This window comes from Typopeltis vanoorti, chromosome 3 (genome assembly GCF_054136105.1).
Source record: "Typopeltis vanoorti isolate ZY-2024b chromosome 3, IOZ_Tvanoo_1.0, whole genome shotgun sequence".
NCBI lineage: Eukaryota > Metazoa > Arthropoda > Arachnida > Uropygi > Thelyphonidae > Typopeltis > Typopeltis vanoorti.
In genome coordinates, this window is record NC_143551.1 from 137,105,958 (window position 1) to 137,122,883 (window position 16,926).

The 16,926-nt window shown below is 34.9% G+C and overlaps 1 protein-coding gene across 7 annotated transcripts in view; it reads right to left on the minus strand.

Annotated features, from left to right (window-relative positions):
* Positions 1-16,926, minus strand: part of dop (microtubule-associated serine/threonine (MAST) protein kinase dop) — a 677,535-nt gene that overhangs the window by 431,811 nt on the left and 228,798 nt on the right. For all 7 annotated transcript variants that reach the window (XM_090390876.1, XM_090390874.1, XM_090390878.1 and 4 more), the window contains 2 exons: positions 14,255-14,336; positions 2,610-2,773 (listed from right to left, as the gene is read on the minus strand). In XM_090390876.1, coding sequence (XP_090247002.1) covers positions 2,610-2,773; positions 14,255-14,336 — 246 coding nt within the window. The remainder of the gene's footprint in view (positions 1-2,609; positions 2,774-14,254; positions 14,337-16,926) is intronic.

A 16,926-nucleotide genomic window follows, 5' to 3' on the forward strand; every position in this document is an offset into this window, starting at 1 on the left:
TTCTGACACGTCAATCTCTCCAGACTGTCCCATTTGTCTGACACAGCACATGTTGCACAAGCAGATTTTGTAGAACTCAGTTTTTTTCAAGTGATGGATTAAGAGGTTTTAGTGGATCTAAAACTCTTGAAATCTTGCAGAGAATACAGAAGTTCAGTAAGTTTAATGCTGAACTGTGTATACATGTTGGCTAAAAGATTTTAAAGGCAAGTCTAAACACACACACATACACCATGAGAGAGAGAAACTAGTCTGCTCTTAACAGGCTGCCCTTTTCTGATTAGCATCAAGCATTTTTAGGAAAAAATTGTTAATACTATTTTTTAACCTAAAATAGTGATGCAGAAGAGCAAGACAATAAGGTAGAAGAGCTCGTGAATAAAGATGCAAGTGACATGAGTGAAGAGAATAAAGAAGGAACACAGAACATACAGAAAGGGAAACTTGGAGGGTGGGAACCAGGGTGGACAGGAAGACAAGAAAAGATTGAGATGATCAGAAATATGAGGGGGGAGAGATATAGAGGAATCACATTGAAGAAGTGGGGTCAGTGGGACTTGTTCTAGAACCAGAAAGGAGCTAGTGTGTATGTTTATGAATGCCAGAAGTATTTGAAATAAGGAGAATGGCACTGTTGAGTTGATTTGCTCAAGCATTGTTGGAAAAAGTGAGATGTGATTGGATGAGGATGACATACTGACAGGAACAGAGAGAGAGGAATATGTAATTTTTCATGAAGACAGAGCAGAAAGAGAGGAGGAGGAGTGCTGTTGATGGTAGCAGAGGAGTTATGCTCATCTTAAATGAAGATGCAAGGAGCAAATAATGACAATGGCTTAGAAGCAGTATGGCGCAAGATGGACAGGATGAAATACTTAGCTGGGTGCTGTTATAGATCTGGTAATGTGGAGGACAGTGAGAAGGAAATGAATAGGTCTGGCTAATAAGAAAAGGGTGATCTTTATTGTAATTTAATTATGATAGCATAGATTGAAATGATGAGACAGCACATGGCAAAAGAGAATGAATTTGAGTTTTTGAGGGACAACTATCTCAAGCAGTATGTAACACAGGGTATGTATAAGATTCAACAGTTTTAGATTTAATCATCTTCATAGAGGTTATTGTAAATAACATATTAAATCTTTCTCCAGATGGTGAAAGTGACCATGAAGTGATCACTTGGATGGTGGCCAGTTATATCAGCACTTCTGTGAGAAAGGACTATATGTGGAACCATAGGGAATATCAGGAGATGGCATGCAGGAATATCATGAAATGAGAAATTGGATGGGAAAGAGATCAATGCTGTTTTGTTGCTACTTAGGAACTATCTGGTAGAGACAATGCCTGAATGTATTCCAAAGGTCAAGGGATTAAAAAAGGTAGATGTAAAATGGATAGCTGAAGAGATGAAACATGCAATCTGGAAGAAAAGGGTATTATGGAGGCAGTACAAGATTAGTGGCAATAATCAGATACATGAGGAATACAAAGAGCATGCAAGAAAGGTGACTCACTTGGCAAAAGTGCAGCACCAGCAGAAGTTAGCAAATGAGCCCAGAATAAATCCTAGGAAGTATGATATGTGGTAAGTAGAAGAAAGAATGATTATGGAAGGATAATATTGGTGACAATGGTAGAATGATAACCATTGAGGAGGATACAGTAGAGGTGTAAAACTCATTAAGGTATTCCATTCTTGCGAATGTAACATAATGCAAAACTCGAGAGCAGTGGGAAAGAGGAAGAGCCACTGATGGTGAGCGAGCAGAAGATACATACAAGGAATTAGGTAAACTTCATGACAATAATGCCATAGGACATGATGGTATATTACCACATATATTGAGGGGATGTTCCAAGCAGTTAACAGCTTTAACTTTTCTCTTTAACACGAGTCTTAGATTGGCCCAAATTCCTAAGGAGTGGAAGGAGAACAGAACTGTTCTGTTCAATAAGAGGAGTGATAAAACTAATGCTTTGAATTATAGGCCAATCTGCTTGTCTGGAATTATGACCAAAATGTCAGAGAGAGAGACACACCTTCCTTTAGCAAACCCATGAGACAGCATGGGTATGCTAAAGGAAGATCATTTTTTAGCAATCTATTTACTTATATAACAATGTGTCAAATGCATTGTACAAGAAGGATGCATAAACAGTAGTATATTTAGATTTTGCCTTTTATAGATTGCCACATGACAAGATGGTAATTAAATTGGAACAGATACAGCTGTATAGCAGATTAGTGCAATTGGAGATGGACTGATAGTCATCAGCAAGTTATGTATTCAGGGGAGGATTGGGGGGGGGGGGGGGGTTGATACCCAGAAGAGGAAAATAAAAGTTGCTCAAAAACTATTTTCAACAGCTAGATTTGAGCTCACTTCTTTTATTTAGCTGAGCATTCATCACTGATCAGGGTACTGAAGACAATTAAAGAGGAATTAATTAAAGCCATGTTTATGATGTTCTTAACCATACCGTGTTATCTTATCAGAAAGGAAATAAACTTGAGAGTAATTTAATGTAATTAGTAAATATTTTTTCTACAGCACTTAACTTTTAATCTATTATATAATAATAAAGTAATGAATATTAGTTACCTGAGACTACGTGAGCGAGGTCGAATTATAGGAGAATGCCTCCCATCTTCTTCTAATCCAGGATTACTTTCATTACTGCTAAAATGGTGGTGTGACTGACGAATATCATCACTTGGAGGTTGGTTAGGTAACTGATGTAGCTTTTCCTGAGATGAACACTGAGACTAAAGAACAAATGCATAAATATATACTTTTTATGAATGAAAAAATAATCAGCAAACTGCATAATGAACCAAGCTGTGACTCTCAGTAATGAGATGAGTTATTTAGATTAGTTATCAGGTATTCTCTAGTAATAATGATTCATATCTTGTGCTTTTTATTATCATATAAATGAAACTCACAACATATCAAATAAATACGGGCAATAATATTATAACTAATTTTCATATTATGTAATTGCATTTGTGATGGTTAACTCTCTATGCAACAACAACAACCTTGTGATAATCCAGCTTTGGTCTGGTACTAAATTAAAGAAGATGCCTCCCTGATATCTGACAGAGAAGCACAATAGTTCCAAAAATGGTTATTAAATGATTTTCTAAATGAAAATCTAAGTGTCCAGATAACAGAAAGACTGCTGCAGATTAAAGACCATATATATATATATATATATATATATATATATATGGCTTGAAATATATTCTATATCAAATATAAAGACATTTCAGACACTAATGTTAAATGAATAATTTTAAAAATAATGCTAGACAACATTCTTAACTGCATGAACTATGACAGAAGCTATCAAGCAATAATATAAATGCAAAAATTAATTTGTTTTAGACTTCAATGTCATTGTTGATAATAATGTTCTATTCTGATTAACAAGAATAATAATGCACTGAGACTTTTAACCAGGTACATAATTGGAATTTGATGTGCACAGCTAGCGCTTTATTATAAAAATTAAGTGGATATTAAATCCAGCATTATTTCAAAGCCAAATATAGAAACTATAAAAGTTTCATATGAAATTTGACCAGAGCTTATGGGAATACGCTCGCCAATATTTATGAGTTACCCTGGCCGGATCTTATAGGAGAGATGATCGCTGCCAAAGCGTCCATATATTCCCCTCATATTGGTCCATTTTGAAAAGGTTTTATTGGCCTTATACAGGGTGTTCGGGATAAATTTGACATATTTATAATTAATTATATTTTTCCGTAAGTTACATGTATTAACACACACTTCTCTTCATTTAAAAGTTTGGACCCTTCTTCATTCATATACAAGATGTCAGAAAGGATGGATAGCTGGAACCCACCTGAATCATGGAAGAGAATAACTTGTATCATGATGATTCGTGCCCGCCATCAAAATAAGGATATTACGACTGCTGCCCAATGCTCCCTGAATACAGTAAAAACAATCAGGCATGAACTAGAGACTTGCAATGGTGACTACGAGGATGTAGCAAGAAGAAAGATCCCTAGCAGACGATCTGATTGCGTTCGTACAGCAGAATTCCTCGCAAATCTGCAGGAACAGGTGTTGAAGAACCCTGGCATTGGAATTCGGGCTTTGTTCGTGGAGTTGCTAACTGTAGTCAAGCCCTGGATAACAAGGGTAGCCAATGGTAGGCCGTATGTATGGCAGCAGGATTCGGCCCCTTGCCACACCTCTGGGAAAAGTCAAAAATGGTTGTCTGAAAATTTCTACGACTTCACCAGTCCAAATGTTTGGCCTCCAAACTCCCCAGACCTTAACCCCATGGATTATTTTCTATGGGGCGCAGTTGAAAAAGACACCAATCTCACTTCCAGTAATACAAAAGCCCAGTTAATGGATAAAATTAAAACAGTTTTTGCGGCCCTTCCCAGGGAGACTGTAGCATCAGCTTGTTCGAGGTTCCGAAGCAGAATTGAAGCTGTGATCGATGCTAATGGTGGTTATTTTGAGTAAATCTTGTTGATAGTATTGTAATTAACTCTGCCTGTAATGTTTTTTTGTCAATTCATTAAATTTAATAGATACAAAGAAGATTTTCTTTTTCCTTACGAAACTGTCAAATTTATCCCGAACACCCTGTATAGCTGTTTCAAACTGGTTGGTTTTCATCAGAGACTAGGCAGAAATCTTAAGAGAGCAAAAACGCTCAGTACTAAGTGACTTGAAACATCGGAGAGGTGTGGACTAGAGATATGGATGCTCAGGCAGCGATCATCTCTCCTATAAGGTCCGGCTAGGGCAACTCATAAATATCGGCGAGTATATTCCCTTAAGCTCTCTGGTCAAATTTCATACGAAACTTTTATCGTTTCTATATTCGGCTTTGAAATGATGCTGGATTTAATATCCATTTAATTTTTATAAATTTGCATTGCCGAAGTAAAGCGTTTTGGCTCTTTATTTTAGTAAAGTGCTTTATTATTTCAATTGTATGCTTTAATTTTTGTTGGCTCATTGGATTTATTTTTCTGTTTATTGTCCTCATCTTTTTATTTTTGCAGCTGAGTAGACTTGTTCTCTATAGCATTCATTAGAACAAGTGAATGATACTTATGTGCTAAAATTATGGTAAACATTACAGCGCATCTCTTCCAGCAAAATTATCTGTAAATGATGATGATATTTCATGGGACTGTGTATAAATTATAGTTGTGTTTTTCTGAGGCAATGACCCACCCAACAGACAAGTACTCCATTTAAGAGGAGAAATACCTTAATGTTTTTTTTTTTTTTTTTTTTACTTTGCCAGCCTAGCACTATGGAGGCAAATGCCATTTAAACAGGGCTACCACAGACGCCTTAAATTTTGGTAAGTGAAATTCAGTTGCGAAATTCAGTTTTGGATTCTCATATTGCTGCATTCAATATATATATATATATATATGAGGGGGGGTCTGAAAAGTTCTCGGCCTCGACCATAGATGGCAACACTATCGGCACGATTTTTTTTTTTCTAAGTTGGTACATCTGTCATAAGCATTCCATGGATGCTATCAACTGTGGGTTATTACTGTGGATTAGATGAAGCATATATGTAAGATGAATTATGGAATACACCAGCCTTGTTAGAAAGTGGATAGAGTATCTGCTCTCCAGCCAACAGGCTGTGGTAGATGAATTTCATGGCTAACATATGATTATTTTTTTTGAAATCTAAGCAGCTCCTGAACAGGGTTTTCAGATAAACTAACCCACAGTCCATAGCATCACATTCTATCAAGCAGTTTGTTTTATACAGCTGTCTGAAACAAAGGTGTTCTTTGTATCCCTTGAAATGGATAACATTGAGTATCATGCAGTTATAAAATTCTTTGGAAAAGAAGGTTTAACAGCAAAAGAAATTCATTTGAAGTTCATAAAAGTTTATGGGCACTCTTCTCCTTTGTTTTCGACAATTAAGAAATGGGCTGCTGAGTTTAAATATGGCCATACCAGCCTTGAAGATGATCCACGTGAAGGACGTCCAAAAAGTGTAACAACAACAGAAATCATTGATCAGATGCACAGTCCATAGTATCACATTCTATCAAGTAGTTTGTTTTATACAGCTGTCTGAAGCAAAGATGAATTTCATTGCCAACATATGATTATTTTTTTTTTGAAATCTAAGCAGCTCCTGAACAGGGTTTTTCAGATAAACTAACCCACAGTCCATAGCATCACATTCTATCAAGTAGTTTGTTTTATACAGCTGTCTGAAACAAAGGTGTTCTTTGTATCCCTTGAAATGGATAACATTGAGTATCATGTGGTTATAAAATTCTTTGGAAAAGAAGGTTTAACAGAAAGAAATTCATTTGAAGTTCATAAAAGTTTATGGGCACTCTTCTCCTTTGTTTTCAACAATTAAGAAATGGGCAGCTGAGTTTAAACATGGCCATACCAGCCTTGAAGATGATCCATGTGAAGCACGTCCAAAAAAAAGTGTAACAACAGAAATCATTGATCAGGTGCACGATATGGATTGGATGACAAGTGAGTCAAAGTGCATGAAATTGCTGAGCCTATAGGCATTTCAAAAGAACGTGTAGGATATATTTTGCATGAAGAATTGCAAATGAAAAAGCTTTGCGCAAGACAGGTGCCGCGCTTGCTCAGAGCAGATCAAAAACATATTCGCATGAAAATCTCTGAACAGTGCTTGGAGCGTTTAAACAAGAATAAAACTGATTTTGTGCATCAATTTATTACTATGGATGAGACTTGGATTCACCATTACACACCAGAATCCAAACAGTCGACAGAAGCCGGTTGTTCAGCACTAAAAAAGACCATCTGTTCTATCAGTAGGAAAGGTCATGGCATCGGTGTTTTGGGATGCTAAAGGCATTTTGTTTATTAATCATCTTGAAAAGGATAAAACAATAACCAGGGAATATTATTCCGATCTTTTAACCAGACTAGATGAAAAAATTCGTGAGAAAAGACCCAATTTACAGAAGGAAAAAATCATCTTTCATCAGGACAATGCACCTGCCCACAAAGGTGTTTTGGCAATGGAAAAATTAAGAGATCTGCACTATGAATTGTTGGAACATCCACCCTATTCCCCAAATTTGGCTCCCTCTGATTTCCATCTCTTCCCAAAACTAAAAATCTTCCTCGCTGGTCAGCGTTTTTCTTCGAATCAAGAGGTGATTGCAGCTGTAGAGGGATATTTTGCAGATCTTACTGAGAACCACTACAGGGATGGGTCAAACTTGGAACGAAGTAAGGAAGAATTCTCATAAGAGTGATCTCTAAGTCTTAGCTTACTTTATGGATAATGCAACTTACTTTTACAAGTTCATAATCCTATGTAACTGCAAAAAAAGAAAAGAAAAGAAAAAAATCCAAAGGTGACAAATTGCTAAAATTGCAAACCTATGCTTATTTTCAAACTCCATAAGCATGAATCTGTAATTTCAGAATCCAATACAGTGAATTATATACAGTTGAATAAGAACCAAGCAAGATTTTTCTGAACACATAAGGGAGCCAAATTTTTTTATTTATTAACTTGGCAACGAAATTGCCACTTAAATTTCATTTAAGTGGCAATGAAATTCATCTACCACTTAAAGCTAACCACAAACATTGATGCTTGGAAGAGGTTTCAAACTCGTGGCTTATTAGTCAGACAGTAGAAGCATTATCCAGGGAATATTATCTGCCCACTTGGCCATCAAGTAAACTACTGTAGATTTTTCCTTGATATTATAAATACGATTAAAAAGAGAATGATTATAAATCAATATGCTCTAGTTATAAATACTGCACTAAGTGTAACAAACTCATACAAGTACCAAAAAAGTATGACTTTTTCTTTGCCTGTAGTCCAGCTAAACACTAAAAGAAATTATGAATAAAAATGAGTTTGGTTCAGTTGGAATTATGGATGACACAATTAAGGCTACAAGGACAGAGTATTGTGACTGATAATTGCATGTATTCTCTGGAAAATCTATCCATTTTTTTCAGGATGAAAAACCAAAGTTTGTTGGATAAAAAAAACCCATACATCCTATTATGAGACCTGCTAACACACCTTCATTTGAAATGTCTTTATTAAGATTCCACAAGTGCTGGATGGTTTCAAACTATCCCCTCTTCCAAGCTATTTTAAACCTGGTTTTACTCCATTGGAGTAAAACCAGGTTTAAAATAGCTTTGTATCTTTAACATTTATTATACCCAAGGTAAAATACTTTCTACATATATCCCCTCTTCCCTTATGTGTTAGGTTCAATGGATTGTCATAGCCAAATAACTCAGCTTTCAGAAAGCTGCTTACTTCTAATGATAGGGCGGTTAATACTGTCTGGTACAGCTGTAGAGTGTGTGTGTGTGTGTGTGTGTGTGTGTGTGTGTGTGTTCGTTCGTTCTTTTGGTTGGTTTTGACTGTTTTTCTGTATGAAAAACCGAGTTTTCAGGAAGGAAAATCCTGGCACCTCAATATATGACACTAGCTAAATCAACTTCATTTGAAAAACTAAGATTTTTCATATGAGGGGTCTGACATGGTTTGCTTGGTGCAGGGATAGCAAAAGTCACTGGGACATTACATCATAGTAAGACAATATTTTGAAACAAAATCTTCATGAGCATATCAGCAATTGCTTTTGGATTATGGAAAAAGTTATGGTAACATACAAGTTAATAATAAATGGATAAATAATATATGCACAATAACTAGAAGATCAAAACTCTTATCATATTACAAGGGAAATATTTTTAAAACAAATTTTTTATACAAAAAGTGTATCTTATTGAAAGGTATCAACTCATGCGACCCAATTTGAATAACACAAAATTTTCTAATAAAGTCATACATACATACATTCACACACATACAAAATTTTAGTATTTTTATAAACAATGATAATGTCATATACATAATTTTTTTAGGTAAAATTTGCAAAAATTAGCATGATACAACAACATGAGAGATTTTACATCAGCTTCCATGCTCCACGTATTTCTGTTTTTACTTTTATTTTTGTGTAAAGGTTCCTACATATTTGGTTTTTAGTTATGTAATGATTCATATTTACTGCTTATTGTAAATTTGTTTGTTTTTCCTAACCCAGATGAAGCCACTAGCATGTGTGGTGAAACTAGTAGGTTTAATCAAATAACTATTACGACCTATAAAACCCAGTGTTAGTTAGTTACTTTCGTTGCTTTTATTTTTGGTTGAAAAAATCAACACACTCATCATGAACAGCCTTTGATGGGGAAGTTAAAAGAAATGTACATAAACTATAACAACTAAAATGCAAGAAATCAGACTTCTGAATCAACTTACATTTCTGAAAAAAATGTAGGAACAATAATATAATTCTGAAGGTTTTTACTTTTCAAAGAATGTTTCCATTCTAGAAAAGCTAAACAGATCTATCAAAAAGCTTTATTGGCAATGTTACACAAGAGAATACAATCCACAAGATATGCACTGAACTTAGTTGATTTGCCATGTCCTGATTTGCACTGAACTTAGTTGATTTGCCATGTCCTGATTTGCACTACACTCTATCTAACTGCATAGATGCTGACCTATGGTCCGTTTAGATAATATGATCAACGCTATTTAAACAAAATTTATCTAACCTCCAAAAACAGGCAAATAACAAAAATGTAACACTTTATACGAGAAGATTTTAAAATCAAGTGCAATCCTACCCGGTGAAAAGGTATTATTTAACATTTGTAATCATAATTTGACATCAGTTAATGGATTTTTCATCCATTAAACTTTCTTTCATCCAGAAACTAGCATTTTAAAGAAAGAGTTCAATATTGTGGTCACACGAGAGCACATTCCTAAGATAGATATTATTTGCAACGTAGAAAAGGCCCTTTACTTTCTATCTAACTTGTTGCAAATGATGTTAGATTGAAGACTGTGTTCCTTCTCTCATCTTCTTGTCCTCATAAAAAGAACATCAGCTCCTTCGAGGGAAAAAAAAAAAAGACAGCACTTTCAAATTTAAAGAACAAAGATATTATAATACTCAAGGCTGATAAAGACAATTCAACTGTCAATATTAAATACAACTGATTATATGTCCGAAATTTCATTTCTACTTTCTGACACCTTTACTAACATTCCATTAGATTATGACCCAACTTTGACAAACCAAGATGAAACCTCTAACCTTTTACACAACATGACTACATGGCCTAGAGATCTTAGAAAAAGATTGAAATCTCTGCACCCCTTAACTTCACAATTATATAGAACACCCAAGGTACACAAGACTAATATTCCTCTTTGGCCAATCATAGATGCTATTAGATCACCTACTTATTTGTTATATAAACATCTGCCAATCTTTGAAAGGAGCACATTAGACACACACACACACACCTACATCAAAAATTCGCGCAACACTTCGTAGAAAAATTAGAAGAAATTTCTATCTCACCAATGGACATTCTAGCTAGTCTAGATATTGTGTTGTTGTTATTCATAAATGTTCCTGTGGACAAAGTTTTGTCACTTATAGTCTGTTCTCAATTTTTTTCCTACGGAATGGGAAAATCTACAAACAACTATCTGGCTTTGCAATGAGAAGCCCTCTATCTCTTTCATGTGCTGATTCATCCATGGAAAACTTTGAAAAAGATGTCTTGTTATCTCCAAATCCTAAACTGTCACTTTGATGGAGATACATAGATGACATATTTATAATATGGAAACACAGTGTGGCTGAGTTGCACAATTTTCTTTCATTCATTAACTCCTTCCACCATAAAATCAAATTCACTTTAGAAATTGAAAATGAAGGAAAATTATCCTAAATGTTCTAATTTTGAAAAAAAGCAGAAGGAGGCATCTCTCTTAACGTATACCATAAGCCCACTCATACAGGTCGTTATCTACATTTCTCTTCGTTGCACCATATATTGCAAAAATTAGGTGTTGTACATATGCTGAAAAAGAGGACAATCTCTATTATAAGAGATGAAGGAACACTAAAAGAAGAATTACAATCTCTTCTCCAACTATTGGTCAGCCATGGATAATCTGAAAAAATGGTACAAAGAATGCTATTCTCTACTCCCTCTCTACAACAGATCCACGACATTCACTACAGAACCTCTGTTTCTGTCCCTTATATTGGCAAACTTTCTCTAAAAATTGCCAATCTCCAGAATTCTCACAACATAAGAATGGCCTTCAAACCCATATGAACTCTGTTACGTTTGCCTAAGGACCACAATCCTTTCAACAAACATCATGGAGTTTACAATATTCCATGTTCTTGTGGCCTTACTTACATAGGGAAAACGTCTAGAAGTTTAGAAATAAGGCAAAGGGAGCATACTGGAGAAGTCAATAACAAAAGAGAAGACAGCTCAGGTCTGGCATTCCATTTCTCCCACACTCACCACAATACTGAATGGGACAAGAGCTCCATGCTTTATAGAAGACAACTTCAGTGCCTGCAACATCAAAGAGGCTACAATGGTAATTCACTCACAAGGCACTCTCAACAGAAACCAAGGAATGATTTTATATGACAGAATGTCACTTTTCAATACATCAGACTTTTAACTTTTGTGCACACCTGCTGAACAATGACTGACCTGTGCAGCTTCCAAGGTCCATATGTTTCTGCTTTTACTTTTATATTTGTGTAACGATTCTTACATATTCAGTTATGTAATGATTCATATTTCCTGTTTGTTGTATATTTGTTTGTTCTTCCTAATCCAGATGAAGTCATTAGCATATGTGGCAAAACTAGTAGGGTTTAAATAAATAACTATTATGTCCTATAAACCCAGTGTTAGTTATTTTTGTTATATGTATTTTTTATAACTGATCCACACACGAATGGCCACAAGACCTATAGTACATCAGTGCCGCGTGAGAGCAAGAGGAATAGAAGACAGGAAGAATTTATTCACATTTTGCTTGAACAGCTGAAGGTTAACTTTGGGGAAGACAGAGTGAGGGAGACTGTTCTTGGAGGGCCACTTATAGAAGTAAAGCATTTCAGCTTTTTTTTGGCATAATTTAATGAAGGTGACAAATTAAGGAAACAGATAATAGCAAAAGAAAATCAAGTATACTGGGGAGCCAGTTAAATAAATTAATTTATAAAAATTCAAAACAAGAAGCAATAGATGAACTGTTGGAATTAATTTTAACTGATGTATCTGAAAGCTAGATTACAAATTAAGTGCAAGACAAGAGACCAGAGATATGCGAGAGTTCTGAAGAAAACTAAGGATGTGAACATCTTAATATTTTGTTTAATCATATTCATTTTACATGATTTCTGTCCTCAGTGATAGAATTCTATTAAAAATAAAGATATTAGAAAGGAACTTGGCATTCACATTCAAGAATATGATAGCTGTTAGTCTAAGGTGGTATGGTCACTCAAACAGAATGAAAAGGAAAGTTTAATGAAATGGGTATTTGATGTCAAGATGGCAGAAAAAAAAAGACCTAACTGGAGACCAAGATATAGATTGAATGATGTTAGTGCGAATAAAATGTAAAGTTTGGCAACACTTAATCTTTGACAAATAACAGTTAAATTTATTAGAAAACCGTTTGATAGCAATCTATAAAAACATAAGTTTAACAGTGAAGTACAACCACAGTAAACTTTTGTGAGTAAATTTGAGGAATTGATGATTCATTTCTATGTAAATACATGCACCCGAAATTACTATAGAAACACAGATATCTGAAAGTGACCTATCATTTCTTTACACCTCTTTGTGCAGTGAAAGAAGTAAGAATCATAAAAGAAAAAGTGTCAATTTTGTAGGTATTTATTAATTATTTTATTCCTAAGAAAGCAATCCAAGATGATGAAATATATTAACTATCACATGCTTTGAATCTATGTAGAAAGCTTTTTCACTTGGTTACAAATTAAATTAAACTTACCAAAAAAACATATTCTCATTTAATCCTTAATCCACATGTGAGCAAACAAAATTTGCACTTAAAGTATCTATACAACTAGACAGAGGCTGATTTCCCATCAACTGCCTTAATATTCTACAATGCACAGCACATATCCTTTTGAATGTGTATAGTGCAATGCATTATGGGAAAGATCACTACTCAGACCAGATACCAAGGTCGAATTAAAGCAAGTCATATTTCCCTATATACAAGTAGAAGGTGTATCACCTTATTATTAAAATACTCTGGATTAGAGAGAGAGAGAGATGCTCTGCATTATAGGATACTAAGGTAACTAATTGGAAGTTATCAGCCTCTATATACACATAGGCTAGTCACAAAGACACTTCATGCAGAAACTTTGTTTGCTTACATTTGAATAAGGGTTACACAAGAATATAATTTCTTGGCAAGATTAAGTTAATATGCTTTGTATCTATGCATTTTCAATTCCAATGATATGCTTCGTATCAATGTTTTGAATGAGTCTAAACACATAATGGCCAATACATGTATGGTTAAAGGAATTTTCGTAAATTATATTTATAGTTTTATCTTTAATATCATAATTTTTTAATATACATTTTATGTTCACTTCTCTAGGTAAGATTATGGAAGGAATGCATAGTTACAGAGGCAAGCAGCATATAGCACTGCCATGATATCGAGCAGCATGATGATCCCTGGATGTACCTTTTGGCTTCCTAATGACAAAAAAGTTCACCACTTTAAGAGAAGTCTTATGGAAGCAAAAGAGTGATCCATGAATCTGCCTTTGTTTTCCAATAGCTGGAAAACAATGGCAGAGAGAGTATCTTCAGGAAGAATATACACTTGGATGAGGAAAAGACCACTGTGCACAACTCCACTGCAGGAAATGACTGTCATGTTGATGGAAAAGATGGGCCAAAACATCATTCAGTGGAAATGCTCAACCCAGTAGAATGGTACCTAAAGGCAAAGCTAGAGGGACCAACAATGCATTTAAAGGGTTGTGAAAATAAAGTCTGTGAAACACTCTGGCATCTATACAATTTCTGCAATATATGTATACTTATGCATATACATGATAATAAGCACATGCATATGCTCTGCTAACTTCATACCTTCCAAAAAACATGTCCCATGAGAATTCATTGTATTCGTTTGTTTTTTCACCATAAAAATATTATGACAAAAATTTAGAAGGGGAATGACACGTATTTTAATAGAAGAATTTCAGCTTAGTCTAAAAATTAACAGAGAATATGAAGTTTAATGAAAGGAAACTCACAGATACATTTGAACTTCCAGGTGTATTTGTGCCATAACCCGATGATGGTAATGATGCTAAAGACCAGCGGCGACCATCACACCTTTATATAAAAACTGAAATTAGTTGCACACATTCATAAAACAAAATTAATAAAAGTTAAAAGTAATGAACAAATTTAAATAAGTAAAGATTTATTATTAAAACAATTTATTATCAAAACTGAAATGTTTGGTCAGTTGGTAATATTAATGTATAAATAAGAGCTAAATATCTACTAATGCATAACATGTAGTAGAAATCCAGTTTGCACTTGCCTAATAGCTCATAGCAATTAGTCCCCCAAAAAATAAAATAAAATACAATAAATAAATCCAATTTAGCAATTAGGAAAATCACAACTCTTCAGGTATGAGACCCACAAAATGCAAAAAGCATAGAGAAAATATGATGCCATGACATCATAGAGTGCTGATACTTAATCCTTTGTATCCTAACACCTATGCCAAATAGGACAGCCATGGAAAACATTCCATGCACATAACCCAATACAATCATAAAATATAAAGTTAATTAAATGAGTAAAATGCTCAAAAACCATATCTCAAATTATAATGGAAACTTGTTAAAACTGAATGGAACCAAATGAATATCAACAGTCTACACTGCTTGTATATGCTAAAGGGAAGAAAATATAAGTTTTACTTGATTGGCTTAGTCTATGTAGACAGTTGGGCCACTACAAAGGTGACAGTCCTAACATCTCCAGGTATTTGTCTTGAGATCTCTTTAACAAGGTGGAGAACGAAGAATTAGTACATTTTCTAATTCCACAAATTCTATCAACGTCCACCGCCCCTACCTAATTTCCGAATGTTGGACGGTCCAGAACCTAAAATTTAAGCCATGCCTCTGGCCATGTAGCGACAACTAATGCCCTTATTTGGCAGTTGCAACTTTGCCCTGACTAGCCCTACACTCATTTTCGACAAAGTTCCGAGGATGGTCACACTACCGAAACGGCTCCACACCCCATTAACCCACCTCCAGTTGCCACAATAGTCTTTATCCTTCCTCCCCTTCCCACAAAAATGCACTCTAATTCAAAATAATATATGTATACATTTATATATATATATTATTAATATTAATCTGGGTTATCTAAACTTATCTTCCCGCTTCTAAACCCCACCCCCCTCCGCTTGTAAACAACCTCCAGCGAGATCATGGAAGTGTAAGACATCGTAGAATCAATAAAGGTATGTACCAAAAAAATTTTTTCTGCCTCTTTTATTCTACCTTAATTGCCTTCTATACTCACCAATAATGCCCTAAATATATATACCCCTTGAGTATTGATAGCCAATGTATTTAAATAAGGGTCACTCTTAAAGAAAAACAGGCTATAATAGCCAAATTTATAATAGTTTCAAGAGGAGTAACATGGGGTTTTTTCCCAGAGCCTATACTTAACATTTTCTAATATTATCTATCCAGGATTCTAGGTTGCCCCCAGCAGTGTTTTTTATTTATTTATTTTATTTTATTTTTTTTTTTTTTTACCAGAAGTCAAGCCCTCTAATGCCATTGTAGGTAAGCTACAAGATCTAGCTATGTGGCCCAGCCACTAGATCTGTTTTTTGTATTTTAGTGCTGATTTTTTTTCCTTTAGTGTTATTAGTGCTGACATTTTCTTTGTTGTAGCAATGGAGTAGATTATCATTCTAACCTCATAATTTGTTACAAGTTTCCTGCAGCACGTCATCTCAAAGGCCAATAGTCTTTTCTCATCTTCCTTTAGCAATGTCCAACTCTCACATCCATATATAGCAAGACCAGTGAAATAGAGTCTTGTAATCAGCTGTATTTAATTATCCTTCCAAATTGACTGTAACTTCTAAAGGGCAACAGTGGCTTTAGAAATGTGTGCTTTAATATCATGCTTAGACCAACCATCTCTGTGTTGTATACCAAGTAGGTGAATCTTTCTGCCGCTTCCAATTTTTCCTCATTAACTGAAATTTTCAAAGGCTTACTTGACTGAAAACATTATTTTTTATTTGTGGTTTTGATCAAGTTAGTATAATTTACTTTCATGTAATATTATAATAAATTTAGTTTAATCCTTTATCCAAGTGTGTGCAAACAAAGTTTGCACCTGAAAGTATCTTCAGGACTGGGGTAAAGTGGTACAACATCAGGCAACTCCTTGCAAAAGTGGAGCAAGCTACCAACACCCCTAATCTCAGTATCTCCCATAATGCAAAACACATCTCCTTGCGGATATGTATAATGTTATGCATTAAAGGAAGGGCCACTACCAAGACTAGTTTCGACCTTTATTGAGGTCTCTTCAGTGGGAGTCAGGCCCAAGTGGAGATACCAGGCAGAAGCATTAGCAAGGTCATCTCCTCCTATGGGAGCTGCCAAACGGTGTGCCACCTTTTTTTTTTATTAAATTACTCTGGATTTAGAGAAAGATGGTGAAAGTTTATTTTTCACTTGGTCAGACTATAATAAATTTAGTTTAATCCTTTATCCAAATGTGTGCAAACAAAGATGAGCCTGAAAGTATCTTCAGGACTGGATACATATCTTATACATATCCGCAAGGAGATGTGTTTTGCATTATGGGAGATACACCAGTCCTGAAGATACTTTCAGGTGCAAATTTTGTTTGCACACACACTTGG